General features: G+C 55.4%; 5 protein-coding genes across 5 annotated transcripts; 3 read left to right on the top strand and 2 right to left on the bottom strand.

Annotated features, from left to right (window-relative positions):
* Positions 1-4: 4 nt before the first annotated feature.
* BDZ99DRAFT_456844 (malate dehydrogenase) lies at positions 5-1798 on the bottom strand. The gene is made up of 6 exons (XM_033718545.1): positions 1614-1798; positions 1408-1525; positions 1308-1348; positions 1148-1256; positions 1004-1098; positions 5-946 (listed from the first exon to the last, which is right to left on the bottom strand). Exons 1-6 carry the CDS (start codon positions 1677-1679, stop codon positions 356-358), a joined length of 1020 nt encoding a protein of 339 aa, XP_033584008.1. The 5' UTR covers positions 1680-1798; the 3' UTR covers positions 5-355.
* A 495-nt stretch (positions 1799-2293) lies between these two features.
* Positions 2294-3515, top strand: BDZ99DRAFT_7895 (uncharacterized protein). Its single transcript, XM_033728898.1, has 2 exons — positions 2294-3157; positions 3222-3515. The coding sequence occupies exon 1, from the start codon at positions 2390-2392 to the stop codon at positions 3098-3100; it is 711 nt and encodes a 236-aa protein (XP_033584007.1). The 5' UTR covers positions 2294-2389; the 3' UTR covers positions 3101-3157; positions 3222-3515.
* Positions 3516-4181: 666 nt separating this feature from the next.
* On the top strand, positions 4182-6849 carry BDZ99DRAFT_564850 (acyltransferase ChoActase/COT/CPT). The gene is made up of 6 exons (XM_033727404.1): positions 4182-4355; positions 4414-4465; positions 4560-5275; positions 5346-6262; positions 6332-6395; positions 6459-6849. Exons 1-6 carry the CDS (start codon positions 4275-4277, stop codon positions 6546-6548), a joined length of 1920 nt encoding a protein of 639 aa, XP_033584006.1. The 5' UTR covers positions 4182-4274; the 3' UTR covers positions 6549-6849.
* A 3029-nt stretch (positions 6850-9878) lies between these two features.
* Positions 9879-11452, bottom strand: BDZ99DRAFT_504926 (uncharacterized protein; the record flags this gene model as incomplete). Its single annotated transcript, XM_033724075.1, has 3 exons — positions 10890-11452; positions 10202-10850; positions 9879-10155 (listed from the first exon to the last, which is right to left on the bottom strand). Coding segments are annotated over exons 1-3 (1470 nt in total), but the record flags the coding sequence as incomplete, so codon positions are not given.
* Positions 11453-14834: 3382 nt separating this feature from the next.
* BDZ99DRAFT_470104 (uncharacterized protein) lies at positions 14835-16175 on the top strand (the record flags this gene model as incomplete). The annotated part of the gene is made up of 1 exon (XM_033721610.1): positions 14835-16175. One exon carries the CDS (start codon positions 14835-14837, stop codon positions 16173-16175), a length of 1341 nt encoding a protein of 446 aa, XP_033584004.1.
* Positions 16176-17610: the final 1435 nt, after the last annotated feature.

Genomic DNA, 17610 nt, shown 5'->3' with positions numbered 1-17610 from the left:
TCATGTGAACTCACTAAACGCCATGTGATACATCGTTTAGAAAGCGGTGCATCCAAGTTGTTAGATTGACTGCGTTGCATGATCAATACTACAGTACTACACCATCACGAGCACGTGCTTTGCAGACTCAATCTGGAAGACGCAAGATTGGAGGTACTTTACGATACAGACAACAAAATCTACACGCAAAGAACGACATCACAGCCCCGACGCTCTACGTGCATGAAGACCCTTGAATCCCAGTCCCAGTCCAGTTCCAGAGAGTTCCCATAGTACAAGCGCTGGAAGCAAATAACCCCGTCCTCGTTACTCTCCATCTCTCAACTCCACGCTGCAAATGACTCGCTTTTCATATTTACGGCTTCTCCTTAATGAAGTTGACACCCTTCTGGATGTTGCCTTTCAAGTCGGCCAAGCAGGCGTCGAGGAGCTTCTGCTCATATTCGGTGATCTTGCCGATGGGGTGGATCTTCTCCACACCGCTGGGGCCGAGCTCGACGTTGGAGGCGAAAAACTCAATGCCCTGGTCCTTGTACAAAGGCGAGTCGACGAAAGTGGGCTCGATGACGTTCTTCTGGCCCTGGGAAGCCTTGAGCAAGCTCTCGGCGAAGCGGGCACCAGCCATGGCCATCGAGAGGGTTGCAGAGCCGGCACCGTCCTTGGCCTGGACGACTTCGTCACCACCGAATTGGACTCGGCGAACGTACTCATCAAGAGTCGCGCCGGTGAGGCTGTAGCCGGATTGCGAGAGGAGGGGAACGATTGTGGCGCCGGAGTGTCCACCGACGACGGTGATGTTCTCGTTGGCTGGGTCGGTGTTCTTCAGCTGGGAGATGAAGCGGGAAGCACGCACGACGTCTAGGGTGGTGACACCGAAGAGGCGCTTGGGGTTGTACACGCCCCGGGCCTTGAAGACTTCGGCGGTGATGGGGACCGTGGAGTTGACCTATAGAGAATGAGCACGGAGCCGTCGAAAAAATACAAATTGGTCCATTGTGCGTACCGGGTTGGAGATGATCAGGATGTTGGCTTCGGGAGCGTGCTCGGCAGCCGCTTTGGCCAAGTCTCGGACGATCGAGGCATTTGTGTTGAAAAGATCTAATCAATGATCAGAGAAAGTTGAGCAAGCAATTGTGGGGGACCTTACCATCACGGGTCATGCCAGGCTTGCGAGGCACACCAGCGGGAATGAGAACGATGTCACTGCCCCTGAGAGCATCGCCAAGTCCAGAGGGTGTTGGGTCATATCCCCGAACCTTCGCATGTTAGCCATTAATACTATTCAACATTATCCCAACAGTCCCTACCTCGCTCTTGGTGTTAATGTGCCCAATGTCCGCAGCGACACCTATGTTGTTCCAGCGTCAGACGTGCTCAATTGATGGCCCGGCCCAAGGGAAGCTGTACCTGGAGCGAGACGGATATCGTAGAGAGCGAGCTGGGAGACTCTCGGGTTGAGCTTCAACAGCAGCGACAGTGGCTGGCCAATACCACCGGCGGCGCCGAGGACAGTGACCTTGGATGCCTATAGACCAAAGGATTAGCTTCAATGTCATGGGTGTTGAGAGGCCGGTGGGATGCTACAAAAGCAACACAAGCCGAGGCGGGCGTACCTGTCTGGTAGAGGCGGAGAAGGACCGCCTCTGGACGGCTCCGAATACGTGACGGGCGGTGAACATGATGCAGAGAGTGGAGATGGAGACGGGATGCAGGAATTGGACGGGTGGAATGGTGGAATGGAGGTGCAGTGGGAAGTGGTGCTAATTTTCGACGAGCACGAGAGACGGGAGCGGGAGCTTTGGTCGCACGGCGGCAGCCGGAGCACGTACAGACGGGAGATAAAAGCCTCACACAGTAGCAGCGCCCTATTCAACACCACGCCCAGCATCACCACTTTCATTGTGCCACATTGATCAAGTGACCATAACCTCGCCGCGCCACTCAGAGGCACTATGATCTTTGCAAGTGGTCGATACTACTTCGTAATTCGTAAGGCAGTGACCCTCAGCAATCAGCAGCCATGCGCCTAGCGGCTGCTTATCAGCATTTTTTGAGACAGAAATAAGGTGAGTCTCCTCTATCCTTCTCGCACAATCTGCTTTTCTTCATTAATTTTCCTGCGGTTTCCGATCCCTCCATCTTCTCCGCCAGCTTTCTCCATAGACGTCGGTACCCGGCATACCAAAGCACCGGCATCGAGACGGGCTTCGGTAGTGGCAATCGAGCATCCGATATTTCGTGATTCCATCAGCAACACTGTAATTCGATCGAGTCTCGCCGACTGCCCACAGTCGTCGATCTCAATACTCACTCCTTCTTGAAAACTCCGAGAGCCTACTTTATCAAGCCCTCCGGTCTGGAAACTTCTGTTAGCTCAGTCACAGCAACTATGAACTTCCTCGATTTACCGCGCGAATTGCGCGACAACATTTACGCTTACGTCCTTACTTCGCCAAGCTCTCTTCGTGCTGAAAAGCCCCCAACTACCTCTGAGTCTGGCATCTCTCGCACACGTCTGGACACTGCTATACTACGCACTTCTCGGCTTATTCACGACGAATCTAGTGAGGTCCTCTACAAAAGCAACAAATTCCGCCTTGGAAACCTCTTCTACACCACACCTCTGAATAATCTTTTAAGATATTTCTTGTGCACGAATAGATACGGGCACCACGTACGGTCCATCGATGTCTACTATCTGTACGATTGCCTGGTTCCTAGCGATAAGCGTCCTGACACGCCTTCGGGCGTTTGGGAGCGCATCCGGGCCGATGCTCACGTCCTCGTATCCCTCTTCCCTAACCTGCGTACTTTACAAGCAACATGGGGCTTTGGGTATCAGATGCAGTACTTCCCGTTCTGTCCATTCCCCAAGAAAGGAACGAAGAGTCATGAGGAGATCGTAGAAGGGACGTTGGGATGGCTAAGGGAGTGTTTGGCAGAAGATGGGGTGTCGGCACCAGAGTGCTTGAAGCTTGAGTGGCGATTCTGGAACAGGGCACAGCAGGTTGACCAAGAAGCGTTCGATGAGGCTTTGGATCGGCTAAAGAATGAGGAGAAAATGAGAAAAGCCAACGAATTAATTGAGCGGCCCTGGTAAAGATTCGTTGATATCATGCGCACGCGGTGCATATCCGAGGGCTTGATGATCTATGTTGTAAGCTATATACAAGTCTCCCCATTACTGTATCACCAACTTCCTCTCGCTGAACAGTCCCCAGTACAGAAACCTTCACGCTGAGCCGCCCTTTCCGTAAGCATCCAACTCAAAAGATTAAATTTGCAGTCTCTAGAATCTCAGATGGCCAATCCTACCACCACTTCATCGTTCTGTTCCGCCGCTTCCCAATAAGTCCGAACCCAATTTGGCCGGCTCGCTTCTCAGGAGTTCATGAACACGCCGTGCTAACCGGGCGTTGTAATAAGGTGGTTTATCGAAGAGGCACCTCGAAAAAGGTGATCGATGCCGCAGGTTTTCATACTGATACAGAGCGTTGGTGCTTTGGGTTAGCGTTTGGCGTATTGGCAACCTATTTCCGTTGTTTCACTTGAGTTTTTCAGTAATCAAGCTGCATATACTGTGATTTTCGGGCCCTTTGGCTTGTAAATCAACACTTCCTACATGACGTTGAAGTATGCGAAGGCACCATCCGCTTAGCCGAGTCGCTAGCGTGCGGCTCTTATGTTAGTGTTCACTGCTTCGGCAAGCAATCGGCCGTTGATCATTCGGCCGACGTCCTGACCGAAGCACCTGTACGAATACGAATAGAGGATCCTTTGTGCTGCCCTCTGAAACAAGCAGTGGAAGAGTCTCGGCCCATGGAGACGAAGTCATGCAGAAAAACGGTGCTTCATGACCAAACTACCTAGGTAGAAGATAATCTTCGAGACGAGAACGTACATTGACGACAGAGACTGGTCTGTGCATAACGGCGTTGGCGGGGAGTCAAGTGCCAAGACTCGGGGTCGATGTCACGAAGACGTTGAAAATGGGGCAAATAATCGTATTCTAGAGGCCATGATATCAGAATGGACAATTGGCTCTGTAGAAAGTACATGGCCGGCTCAGCGGCGGAGCACTGCTTGTGGCCCGTCGGTGATCACGCGTCTCATGAACACTTCCGTGGCAGCTGGCGATGATCCGAAGGGCCGAGGTTCAACGTGCTTCACTGCCCAGCTCCCACAAGTCGCGCGAGCTAATATTTCCCGTGCCCGCGCCCTCTCGCGGTCGTCGCTCACTCCCTCCCTGCATCGCCCGTCTTGAAGTATTTAGCATGTTCAATGCAGTAGCCAGAGGCCGAGCAACTGCGTCGTCCCTCTTCCGTCACCGGATACTGCCCCAAAGCTCCCCCAAGGTACCGCACTTCACCGCGGCTTACAGAACTTCTTGATCGCTGACCCTCATATTTGCAGTTCATCGCCATGGCTCCAGTCAACGCGCGGCAGCAGTCCACCCTCCCTGCTGGTACGTCTGCAACGAGAACTCCCCGCCCGCTCATTCAAGCGCCGAGCCCCCTCCACTCTGATATATGACCGACCGCTAAGACTCGACATCACAGGCTACAAGGAAGACCACGCCAAGGGCGCGATGCTTCGCTTTGAAGACTCTCTACCCCGTCTCCCCGTCCCAACCCTCGAAGAAACCGCAAAACGCTACCTTAAATCCGTACACCCGCTGCTGAGCAAGCCCGAGTTCGATGCCACCACAAAAGCCGTCAACGACTTCGTGGCCCCTGGAGGTCCCGGTGAGACACTACAGAAGCGCTTGATTGCGCGGAGGGAGGATCCAAACGTAAGAAACTGGATCTACGAGTGGTGGAATGATGCGGCGTACATGGCCTACCGGGACCCCGTGGTTCCCTACGTTAGCTACTTTTACTCCCATCGTGACGACCGAAAACGCAGAAATCCCGCCAAGCGCGCGGCTGCCATCTCGACGGCCGTTCTCGAATTCAAGAAGTCGGTGGACAGCGGCTCCTTGGAGCCTGAGTATATGAAGAAGCTCCCAATGGCCATGAGCTCGTACGAGTGGATGTTCAATTGCTCTCGTGTGCCGAAGAAGCCCTCGGACACGAGCGTCAAATATCCTGCTGAGGGCAACGCGCACATATTGGTCATTCGGAAGAACCAGTTCTGGAAACTTCCACATGAAATCAATGGCCAGCAACTGAACACAAGCGAGCTGGAGTTGCAGTTTCAGCGGATATACGAGAAGGCAGAGAAGAGTGCCCCCATCGGTATCTTAACATCTCAAAATCGAGACGTCTGGACCGACGTAAGTTATCTCTTTACCGGCGTCGTGGGGCTGGGTTTCCAGGTAGCATGTGATTCTAACGATATTTTAGGTATACCAACGTCTTAGCGCCTTGGACGTCAACAAGTCAGCCTTGCAAGCCATCGAATCCGCCTCGTTTGTTGTTTGCCTAGACGACGCGTCTCCGGTCACCCTAGAGGAGCGTGCACACCAATACTGGCACGGCGATGGGTCTAACCGATGGTTCGACAAGCCCCTTCAATTCATCATAAATGACAACGGTACATCTGGCTTCATGGGAGAGCATTCCATGATGGATGGAACCCCCACGCACCGCCTTAATGACTACGCAAACCAGCTCATCTTCACAAACGCCCTCGACTTCGACGACCCGAACGTCCGTTCCAGCCTTCCCACCCCCACCCCGATTCGCTTCGAACTCTCCGCTGAACTCAAGACCGACGTTGAGGCTGCTCAGCACCACTTTGCGCGCCAAATCGGCGCGCACGAGCTCCGTGTCCAGGCCTACCAAGGCTACGGCAAAGGGCTCATTAAGAAATTCAAGTGCAGCCCAGACGCGTATGTCCAGATGATCATCCAGCTTGCGTACCACAAGTTTTACGGCAAGAACCGCCCCACGTACGAGTCTGCGGCCACGCGCCGCTTCCAGCAAGGCCGCACCGAGACGTGCCGCACTGTGTCAGACGAGTCCGTTGCCTTCTGCAACGCCATGGCCGACCACTCGGTTGCGCCCGAGCAGGCGCAGAAGCTGTTCCGTGACGCTCTCAATGCCCACGTCAAGTACATCAGCGACGCGAGTGACGGACGTGGTGTCGACAGGCATCTGTTTGGGCTGAAGAAGTGCCTGAAAGAGGGCGAGGACGTTCCCGGGCTGTACAAGGACCCTGCGTACAGCTATTCGAGCTCGTGGTACATCAGCTCGAGTCAGCTGAGCTCGGAGTACTTCAATGGCTATGGATGGAGTCAGGTTATCGACGACGGATGGGGGTGAGTGCCTTCCTTCGCCTCGTTTTCGTGTGTTCGTTTCGGTGAGACAGTGCTAACGTGAATGTGCAGAATCGCCTACATGATCAACGAGAACAGCCTCCAGTTCAACGTCGTGAGCAAGGGCCTTGGATCTGTAAGTTTCACTTTTATATTCCCTCCTGGTTCACTGAATCTTGTGTGCTAATTTGTAACCCAGGAGCGCATGTCCTTCTACCTTAACGAAGCTGCCGGCGACATCAGAGACCTCATGCTGCCGACGCTCGAGGCCCCGAAGGCGAAGTTGTAAGCTATTATATCAGGGTGTTTAGCGAGCAGTAGTCCGTCTGGTCCTTTTCTTGCGTGTATGTACCATACGGACGAACTCTGCTGCACGAGAGTGTGATGAAGTAGATGAGCGTGGGCATCTGTGTGACGAGATATACAGGTGGAAGCGATGGTAGACGAGTGTCACTTTGGGAAACTCGACTGATGCGATCCATGTGGCTGTGGCTGCTATCTCGACTGCGTTGTCATGTAGAGGATAGACCAGCGGTTGCCTGAACCTAAGCGTGCTCCTGCTCGAATTGGAACAATTGAAGCTATGACAGGACTTGTAATGATAAACTTGAGGTGACTTGTGAGCGTATAGCGAGTTTGGGAGTGTAAGAGAGGTTTACGAGGACAATGGAGTACATGATTGAAATCACGTGGGATGAGTAAGCATATCACGTGCGGTCACGGGACCAATGTCCACCTTCTGTACAGCATTCGTAACGCTTTTCATATCTTGATCCCGCCTCGGCAGCCGTCTGCAACTGTATACACGCATCTTACAACCTAGGAGATGCAGAGTCTGTCGTCATCTCAAACTTCATCAGTCACGCTCGACGATACTTGCGGCTCTAGTCCAGATCTCACAGCGTGCACGTAGGCTAAGATCGTCTCCATTAGAAACTGCAGCATTACCCAACTCTGGAAGGAAGTAAATGAGTGCGTTGAACATGCGAAAGTGGCAGGTGCTATAAGCAAAACGCTGGGTTTCGCACACTGAGCCCAGAGACGACATGCTCGACGCATCATCACATCGCATTCTACCAACAACGGCACGCCACAACGGCATGCCCATTCTGACCCCCCCCCTCCCCCCAATTCTATTTCTTAGGATGACATGACGTCAGACAATCTCATCCAATCGTTGAGCAGAGCATGTCAGATGGAAGTCAGACGCTTGGACAAGATCGAATACGAACTGATGACCGAGCACAAGACGTCGTCTCTCCTGATACGTACCCACTCCCCGCTGTTTTTGGGACGTTTCATGAGGTAGCGTGTGGCGGGCTACAATAGACGCGAATGAGTGGCCATACATGCGCGCTTTAAGGTCTTAGCGGAGGATGAAGCGGGAGAGGCTTAGCAAGCTTATGCGAGCGGAGCCGAGCGGAGCGGAGCGGGTCGGTGCGGAGTGGCGTGCCGCGTGGAAGGTACCGGGGGGGGGGTGGTTCTGGAGTCAGGTTTCAAGGGAGCTGTCTAAAAATGGAAACGTCTGTGTTGTTCTTCGCATGGGACGGTCGAGACTTGGCGATGCCTTTGGCGGATGGGCTATCGTGTTGAAAAAAAAGAGGGGGCGCTGCTAGGTTGTTTTAGTGTATGACCAATTTGCTTTGGAGCCTTAACTTAACTCTTTGCGTCCGTAGGAGAAAAGGTCGGTCAACCATTCCACCTTCCTTACCGCTCTCCGCCCAGATCACGCCAAGCCTTGGAGGCGTGGAGCACCGAACTCCTCTCTTCAGACCCCACCCCATCATTGTCCAGACGAAGCAATCTCACACATCCGGTCTTTTGGCGGAGGCCTCGTTAATGCAGCGTTTGCGACGCGCATCGAGGGCTCTTCCAAAATAGGATGCTGAGCTCATTCGTGCGTGCTAAGGGTCAGCTAACAGTATTAAATTTAGTTATAGCACTTAATGATGACATCTAGTGAAGGATCGATGAATAGAACTAGCTAAACCCTACTCCCCGAAGCCCGTTGGGTGGAGAAGTAGCAAGGTTTGACTATCTTAGTGGGAAAAAGTTGTGACAATGGTTGGCCTCAATGTCGAAAGGCGGAGTTGCTGAGGTCGTGCGGAGCGGTTGCGAGATGACCCTGGCCTAACGGAGCTGTGAAAAATGGGTTAAGTAAATTTTGGGGTAAAGATAGCGACGGTAGTGGACGTCAAAGTCGGACCTACGAAAAGAACGCACTGGAAATGTCAGCGTGATGTTTAATAGGAAGGGAATTTCGCGGTTTTCGGCTCTTGTAAAAGCATCAAAGCGCGCAGCGGGTGACTAAGCCGAAGTCTGGGAAGTTGTTACGGAGCCAAGAGGTGCCTAAATGAGGGTTTACGCGTACTTTAAAGAATGGAAAATGGTGGGAGGCACATGAGGGATAATCCAAGTAGTCCAACCTAGTCCATGGCTCGTAATAAACATCATAAAAATGAAGCAGAACATTGACTGGTTCAAAAAGAAGGCATCAAAGAAATCTGATGAAAACGAGGCAAAGAGCCCGAGGCCTTGCAGCCTACCATTCATGTGTACTTGGTACAAAGTGATACAATCGTTGGTAACGTCTACAGATAATATAGGAAAGGACAGCAGTCATGTCAAGCCTCTTGCCTTTGCCGCCTATATCCTGCCGCCTTGCCCAGCCAAACACCTCGCCGGATGCAACCCTGATATCCCTGCCCAATGCAATGATTTAACGAAAAAACGCTTCAAAAGAACCAGCCGTAATGAGATAAGGTCAACAAGGAACCATGAGCGAACTATTAGGGTACGCACACCCTCAATAGAGGAGGGACGTGATGTGGCAAGATGAGTACGAAAGAAGGAAGCGCCGCGTAATGCTGAGAAATCGTATACCTAATCCCGGTGCTGCCTCGGTGGCCTGCTTCTTCTAGGCATCCGCGTGTGCCGCGTTGCCAAGTGCTGTCCTGACGCCGTGATACGATGATGTAGTGCGAGACGAAAACGAGAAAGAGTACACAGTAGACGTGAGAAAGAGGAAGAGAGGAACGACGAGGGCCAATGAACGCCTTACCGCAGCGGTGTTGTGCCGATGCGCGCCAGGAGCCGGAGTGCTGTGAGAAGCTAAGATGCCATGCGCCTTGACGCCATACAAGATGTGGAGGAAGGATGTCGGTGGCACAGCGCTGCAGGCAGCCGATGCCGCGAAGATGTTTGCAAGTGTCCGCTCTGTGTAGGAGGCACGCGTCCAGTCATCGGGTGCGCCTGGCAAGGCGAAAACGAGAGAGAGGGTAATGGAATTCGGGATGCCGCTAGAGAGGATGCGGGCTGGCGTCGTTGGCCGCATGATCAGCAGGGCGATCAGCCGGGACGTGCAGCACACCCTTTTCACCCTGTCGGCCCCACGCCCAACACCCTCAGAACACCCTCGCGCTCAGTACTGCTCATGCGTGCGAAGTCCGCTGACCATACCGCTGATAGGCCTCGCTGCCCGGTGCATGGGTCGCGTCGGATGCAGAGCCTGGTCGTTGCAGCGACTGTGTCGACGGCAGCGGTGCCGAAGCAGGGCTGTCCAGATACCCGCCGTACTCCCACGCGCTGCGGCCCGTCGAGTATGGGAAGTTTGACGCTGCATGCGCTACCGGTAGATGTGCACTTGCCGGCCATGGGCTCAGGCCTTGGAGGCTCGGCGCCAACTGGGGAACCGACACTGGTAGCTCCGTCGGCAGGCCACCTGACATGCCCAGGCCTGCTGACGCTTTGCTCTTGGGAGACTGGAGCTTCGCCAGTGGCAGGCCCGCCGTCGCGTACGCCAGCGAGCCCGACGAGCTGGCGACTGAGCGTGGAGACGTGTTGCGATGGGGGTCGTTGGACTCGAGCGCCCCCGCTGTCGACGAGTAGCTAGCTGACTGTGACGTGTTAGTTGCATGCAACCCAGCAGTCGAGTGCACTTACATATTTGCTGATAATCTTCTTGAGCGCATGCGCGAGGATCTTCCACGGGAAAACCTTGACGTCCTTCTCAATGTTACGCGGTTTGGGGTTGGGGAAGCCCATAATGACTTTGAAGAACTCCTCACTATCCACCTTGGTCTTGGACACTGTCGCCGGCCGGAACCCTTCCAAGTTGCGTCGAATGCGATTCTTCTCCTCCACCGTGAACCTGACGCCCACCAGCGATTCGAGAAGGAAGATGGTGTCCACGCTAGTGATGTAGCACTCATTCTTCTCCTCCCACCAAATGCAGCTAACGCAGATGCTGTTGGGCGAGCGCTGTTCTGGTGATACCGGATCGAAGGTTGTCGTTATCGTGCTCCCTGACTGGCTTCTTCGAAACTGAACCAGTCGTCGTTTGGCGTCTCGCTCGTCTAGGCTCCATTTCTCAAGGTCACCCATTTTCTCCAGGTCCCCGTCGATTTTTAGGATAGCTTTCGAGTTCGGGTACATCAAGTAAGGGTTGAAGGCTTGAGCATGCGGAGGCCCCGGAGTGCCTCTATTGCTGGGAGCCTGAATGGTAGACGTCCGAATCAGTTGTGGATTCGCGAGGCTGGCAGGAGATGGCATTGCTGGTGTTCTGGTTGGAGTTGCCGCGATAGATGCCGGACTACGACGCGGCTGACTGACAGTAGAGTAGGGGCTGTACGCTGGCATATTTGGCGACTGCGCCTTGATGGTCTGCGGGTAATTCATTCCTCCTGGATGGATGTAAGATTGAGGCTGCTGCGGTTGCACTCTCTCGTAGCCACTAGAGTACAGCCCGCTCGGGAGCGAGGGCTGGAGATACGGCGTAACTGGTGACGGCGAGCCGTGTCCGGTGGCGTAGCTCCCAGAGCCCTCCCTGGGCTTTGAATAGAGGCGTTGTGACGAGATGCGCTTCGGCCCTGGTCTCATGTAGTCAGAAGGGTCTTCCGACTCGCCTGAGTACTTGCGCTTTCGCGGAACGTCTTGCGCGGGATTGTACGAAGCGTACGAAGCCAGGTCCACGTAAGTGAAATCACCGACTTCGACGACGTCGAACTCGCGGCCATAAGCATCTTCGATCTTCATCTGCAGTCGTACCTGGTTGTCGAGAAGGGAATTCGTTGATAATGGAGGCGATGGAATATCTGTGGTCGTCGAGTAGAAGTAGTAGTTCTCTGACTGCGTGACCTTCATCTGGCTAGTCTCGCACCGTTTGGTGCCAAACATGATGGTGTAGAAGTAGATGTTGTTCTGGTTGGTGAGCTCCCATCTGCTTCTCAGATTGATGGTAAATTTGTCTCCGGCAACGCCTTTGGCAGGATGATAGGACGTTATTTCCGGCGGGGGTCCGGGGAGTTGCAGTGAACGAGATGACGCATCAATAAATGGAAAGGCAGCTACATAGCTGCTTGAGCCGCGTGACTCGTAGCCCGAAATGGGAATGTAGGGCATCTCTACGCTCGAGGGCTCATGGGATGCCCTCGCCTGCGTGTCGGTGTATTGCGAGGCGAAAGGCTGTGCAAAGCTAGCATAGCTTGGGTCCTGGTTTGGTCGTGTGGCTGCGGCGTCTAAAAGAGGGTGTCAGTCAAACGAAGTCTCACGTGTGCCTGACCCGAGGCCATCCGACCGGACGGGGTCTTCTGCCTCGCACAGTCGTCATCTGCACCATACATACGTACCGTAGAGATAGGGTTCCTGCGACTTTTCGTAACTAGACATGGACAGTGTGGCAGACAGCCCAGATAAAGTCAGAGGACCACTCTCGTAGTCTTGACCGCACTGCAATAGCAACGACTCGGTCGAGTCACAGTCTTCGCCTACAATGAAGGGCGCCTTCACACTCCTATCAGGCTGCGCTTCCGACACGGAGTTAGCAGGCAATCTGGTGGCGGCGGCAACGCAGGCAGCAGCAGAGCGCATGGGGCTGAGTGCGGCGTCGCCTCTGGTAGGAGGGGAATAACACGTACCTGAAAGCGAGCACTGGCGATGCAGGCCAGCTTGACGGTATTTCGAAGGTTTGAGGTTGTTGTGAGGCAGTGATGCTCAGACTGCACCGCCTGGACGAAACGTCTCGCGGAGCGAAGTGAACTTGAAAAGGATCCACAAATGTGGGAAACTGTCTCTCGCAGTAGGAGCAAAGACACACGGCTGAGCAAACTCTACTGCTCCAAGCATACGATGACTGTCTGACTTCGAGATGGTCGGAGAACACAGTGGGACTCGTGACACTTGTAGGTGACGATGAGACCCCGTCGACAGACAGACGAGAGCAGTTCTCACAGTAAAGAATCATTCGGGAGAGATTGCAGGGGCCTTTGAGAGCTCAGGTTCCTTTGAAGCGAGTCGGCTGTCTCGCGCACAGGATGCTCCCGTCGCCAGGAAATGCGCGGTTTCGGGAAGCGGAGGGACTTCGCCAGTAGAGCAAGACTGATTCAGAGCAGCAACCTGTCTGGAATGAGAATGATAGATGCAAAGCGGTCTACGGCGCATGGCTGCAGACACGCCTGGACGTGCTCACCTGGGAGACAAAGAGTTCAGAAACATGAGCGCCGGGGGCAGGGCGTGGTGGTGAGGCTGGGCGGCAATCTTGCGGGGCGATACCTTTGTAGCGAGCACTAGACCGGTGCGGAGAGAAGTGTTATTACAGCGGTAGCGTTCCCGGAACTGTGGCAGAGCGTGAGATTGGCGGAACTAGATGACGACGATCGGCATACAAGCAAGGAAGTGCAGACGGACTCACTTTGAGGGCGCTCAGAGGCCTGGAAGCTGCTGGTACCGTCGGCCTGGTATTTTGGTGTACTGGGCAGTGGCAGACGGCAGACGGAGGCCTGAGACGGAGGGCCTGCAGCGTGCAAGAGGCTGTGGTGGTGCTGAGGGTTGAGCTCGACGCTGGTCAGTGTAGGGCGCAGCGTCAGCGCTCACGGGCCGCAGAGTCCCCAATGGACGCGACCGGGGAAGCGGACAACTCGCTCTGCCAGTTTGTGGGAGAGGCGTCTGCGGCGGGGAGCGGTGCCTGGCAGCCGGGAGGCTCCCAGACAGCAACAGAGCACCGGAACACGAGGCTGGCGGGCTGGCGGGCTGGCGGTTGATCAGGCTTCAGCAAGAATGCACAGCGGCCGGCCACAGCGCTGAGTCACAATCCAAGGGCGCGGCGGAGGCAGAGGGCGAGGTTGCAAACGAGGGACGCAAAGGGCAGCGAGAGTTGTCGAGAAAGCGAGAGTTGGCGGGCCGAGAGACAGCGTGCGAGCAGAAAAGGCAGCCAAACGAGGGCGCCGGCGGGGACGTGATATAGAGCCCCAGCGGAAGCATCAGCGAGCACTGCTTGCTGCGCGGGCGTGCTCCAAGGCCGTGCCAGAGGTGACGCTGCGCCATTCAGCTGCTGGAGAGGGCGTCCCCCGTGCTGACTGGCCAGTCTAGGAGCCAGTGCACGTCTGCTAAGCATCTTGGGGTGGTCTGGGGCTTGGGGAGCCTTCGCTGCTTCGGGCAGCATGGCACTGACCGAAGGGGAGGCCCGCTGAGGTTGCGAGTGCGGCTGCAAGTGGATGGGCCCGGCGGCGGTGGAAGCGATGTGGTGAGCGGCGGCCGCGCGGGCCCTAGCGTTGATGGCAGCTATTCTGGGCGTGGCTTGCATGCAACCTTAATTCGAGTCCTGCGCGATCTGGAGACGACGGACGACGCCAGACACCAGACTGCAGAGTACCACCGTGGCCGCGCACCAGCCGACGAAGCAGCGTAGTGCTCACCTCCACGGCTGCTGCACGCCCACCACCACACGCGCACGGCATCACGAGTCGCCGCCCTGGCCACGCTGAGCACGCTGCGGCGGCGAACCAACCACGGCGCGGGATACAACGTGCTGGGGCGGGCCGAGGGCTTTGGGGGCGCCCCGCCGCGCAGGTTTGCTGTTCCGCTCTGCTCTCCGCCGCCCTCCCGGCTGCCTCCCGACTCTGCCAGCCTGGACGACGTGCTCTCCACGGCATCCCGGCTAGCCGTCACCGTTTGGCTCCAGCGGTCGGGGGAGCTGCCCGTCATCGCCGCCTGCATCGCCGCTGCAGACGCGTCGGACGCCCGCCGCCTCTTCACCCCGCCGTCCCTTGCGCATCAGCACTGCGATGGCCGTCGTTATTCTTAGCAGCTGATGCCGCCGTCGCACGCCGGGTCCTTCCGTAATGACGGCGGGCGACGAGGCCGGTGCGGCTGTGTCGATCGCCTGCCGGAGACGATGACTATTGTATTGTATGCGCTGGGCGTTTTGGGCTGCAGCATCGCCACGCTACGATCGCAGGCCAGGGACCGCCCAGGGACGTACAGTGCCTCTTCATGCAGCCTGCGCGCCGGGGCCGCTAATCGGGCAGCGTGAGTGATGGACCTGGGCATGGCGGCTTCTTGGGCTGCTTCTGCGGCTTCTGCGGCTTCTGCTGCTTCGCTGACGCTTCTTCGGACGAGCCTCCTCTCTCGCGCCTGGACACAGCAGCACCCTCTGCAACTGGAGTCATGGGCCCGGATCGTCTTCCTTTGCAATACGGATTCGCCAGTGGAACGTTCTTCTTCCGTCGTAGCGCCCGCCAACACACACCCGATTAGACTGCCCTTATGCAGGCACATCCGCCTCACGCCTCTTCGCCTCATGCCACCCGCGCAAACCCCCGCGCGCTCCACCAACACACCTGGGCGGCCAGTGGCACGGCGATGCTGCACGCCGCAAATCATAAGAGCCGCCGTCGCCCTCTGGTTTGCCGCCTCCAACCTCACCTGGCCCTCTCTCCTCGCCGTCCCTCGGCTCCGCGACGCGCTCTCACCACCACGTTTGTGCACGCCGGCAAGCGTCCAAAGAAGTGGAGCACGAGGCCAACTCCAGGTCCGCAGTTGCGTGACGGGCCTTGACGATGGATGGAGCTATGCTCCTGCGCCGGCTGCTGGATCGCCTCCCGCGACAGTGCATCACCATTCATTGAGCTTGATTATTCCCTTCCTGCACGTCCACTTCAGGATCCCCTTACCAAGTGCGGTTTTCAGCTGTTGTGATCGCCCTAAGCGGTCCCTCTGTCCTCGACCAGTCCCAATGCCCAGCGCGCGATCAGGCCCTCATGAGCCACTCAGACCGGCCAGCAGCGCCTTCATTTCCACGCCTCACACTGTTACTAGCCCCGCGCCGTCGGCTATCGTCGACTCCGGCAGCAGAAGCACCTGTGGCGTCGGACGGGGGGTCACTAGCCTCGCGGGACCCACTCCAGGATTCAACACCATGGATCTGGGATCGTCGTCACCGCATCAGGGGCAAGGCGTGCATGGGCCGGTATCATCACCTGTGGCTATCCGTTGGCTGGGAGCTGTACGTACCGTGGGATTGCATATGCACCCTCTGCCCTCGATAATCACGCAACGACCGATCAGTCTATTGACGCGTGCATGGCCACTGCGAGCACAGCGCCCTCTGCGGGCGAATCTCTCGTCGTGCCAGCACAAGTGCTTCAGCTTGTGCAACAACGGAGCTTGGAGCCCAGAGCCTTCCCCTTGCGACTGGGTGTCATACTGGCACATTCTCTCCGTCGCACACGCTGCCACCACCGCGTCCTCGTACTGTAACGTTGGCGACCACCCAATCGCCAGCACCCGCCCGGCGTGCTCCAACTTGACATGCGACGTCCTGTCAGGCACTTCTTCTGGGGAGGCGGGGTGCCGTGCGGGAACAGATTCTGCGCATTGGCATTCTCGTTCACCGGAGCCCATCCGTACGCAGTCCGGGACCACAGCGCCGTCTTTGTGTCGACCCGGGCACCGTAGCCCGTCATTCTCGTCGAGCCCAACGTCACGAAAAGCATCAAACAGAGGATTCCTGGCTTTTGGGAAATCTTGCTGCACCTGCACCCTCTTCCGAATGCATCGCCGATATCGCTCCTCCGTCGATTGCGTAGATATCGGACCACTCTCGCGCAAGACAACCCACCATCACTCATTCCAATGCTAGACACTCCCGCTCTCTTTGTTGTCAGAAGACGTCTCAAGTGCCATCATTTCGCCGCCTGAAGGGCTCGGACGTACCCGCTCTGGCTGTGTGCAACCGCCCTTGCAACCTGGCTCTTGGGTCCTGGCTGCATATCGTGACACGAGCCCTGGCCGATTTCTCGATACACGCAAGGGTCGAAGCCCAGTAACCAGGTTATCAGCGGACAATCCGCTGTGGTGTCGTCTGGAATGTGAGATTAAATCCGTATGAAACGGTGGGAACAACGGCCTGCATGAGCTCCTGGCGATTTCTCCTGGGTAGAAGTCCCGAAGCGTTGGATGCAGTGGTTCCCTACGGCAAGGCCGTGTATCGTGGGTGCAGGTCTCCCGACTCAGGGGCTGTCAAGCTTACGCAATTGCCGGCTCCCGATGCTAGAGAGGAATGTGTGCTGTGACCGCTGACGGTTGAGGCTGCTTGCAAAGTGGCATGAATGAGGAGTAGTATGGTAAGACACGTGTTGAGGCTGCCTAGCTTCAAATCCTGGCTGAGAGAAGACACATAGTAAGTGATCCTCTCTAATACCACAGTCATTCCATTCTATCATTCGAAACCTGCCGCTTTTAGTTTCATCGCCGTCCAAGTATCCGGACGATATGTGTCAGATAAAGTCATCAACAGAGGTAAGCTGGCAACGATAAGTCCTCAAATTTTAGTCAATTGAACAATCTTAATCTTTCAGTGTGTTTCATCCTATTTCGTTGAATCATTCTCTTCGATTTCGCTTCCGGAGTCCTAGCGTTTCACGGTTGACAAAGGGAACTGCTTCTAACTGGAATTTACCTTACCCTTGCATTTCTAATATCAGCTTGATATCCTGCAACCAGAAGTAGTCCTCACTTGAAATCCTAGAATGGTAAACGTATTGTCGAATGGCCTAGGGATGTAACAGGTTGGTTAAATTGATAAAACTCTACCGAAGAAGTCGAAGCAGCTGCAAGCAAGTTGACACAATAAGAATGAGGTACCATACACAACATCATCATTGGATGTCATTACTTTCATTAAATGGCTGGAATCTGTTATCAATCTTGATCATTGCGATACTTCAACATGTACTCGCCTGCTTTAGTATCGGGCAAAGTCTTCTCCACTTGAGTTTTTCAATTCTCACCTAACCTCTGACGTATATGCAAAGTAGTTTATGGCTCCAATTAGATACCTAGAACCATTCCAAATCCCGATACTTTCCTCTAAGCAAATGTCGCCAATACTAGTTAAGCCTCCTCTACACGATTGCATTACTCCCCAAGCTCCTCCAACCCCACCCCAAAAACACCTCTATTCGCCCATCACCGGCCCGTCCAGCGAATCACTTCTCCTTCCTACTCTCCCGCACATCCCTCAGAATCAATAAACCCTCAAAACTTAGCCCGTAAAAACCCCTCCGCCACATCCA

This window comes from Mytilinidion resinicola (genome assembly GCF_010093595.1).
Source record: "Mytilinidion resinicola strain CBS 304.34 unplaced genomic scaffold BDZ99scaffold_1, whole genome shotgun sequence".
Classification (NCBI taxonomy): Eukaryota; Fungi; Ascomycota; class Dothideomycetes; order Mytilinidiales; family Mytilinidiaceae; genus Mytilinidion; species Mytilinidion resinicola.
The sequence above is the reverse complement of the archived record's forward strand: the minus strand, read 5'-3'. Positions and strand labels throughout refer to the sequence as shown.

Bases quoted from the DNA above. Each gene is read 5' to 3' on its own strand.
- BDZ99DRAFT_564850 (XM_033727404.1), top strand. From the start codon at position 4,275: ATGTTCAATGCAGTAGCCAGAGGCCGAGCAACTGCGTCGTCCCTCTTC. The intron at 4,466-4,559 runs GTACGTCTGCAA...TCGACATCACAG, and splicing joins GCAGTCCACCCTCCCTGCTG to GCTACAAGGAAGACCACGCC. The intron at 6,396-6,458 runs GTAAGTTTCACT...TTTGTAACCCAG, and splicing joins TGAGCAAGGGCCTTGGATCT to GAGCGCATGTCCTTCTACCT.
- BDZ99DRAFT_7895 (XM_033728898.1), top strand. From the start codon at position 2,390: ATGAACTTCCTCGATTTACCGCGCGAATTGCGCGACAACATTTACGCT.
- BDZ99DRAFT_456844 (XM_033718545.1), bottom strand. From the start codon at position 1,679: ATGTTCACCGCCCGTCACGTATTCGGAGCCGTCCAGAGGCGGTCCTTC. The intron at 1,526-1,613 runs GTACGCCCGCCT...TTTGGTCTATAG, and splicing joins TCTCCGCCTCTACCAGACAG to GCATCCAAGGTCACTGTCCT. The intron at 1,099-1,147 runs GTAAGGTCCCCC...ATCATTGATTAG, and splicing joins GCCTGGCATGACCCGTGATG to ATCTTTTCAACACAAATGCC.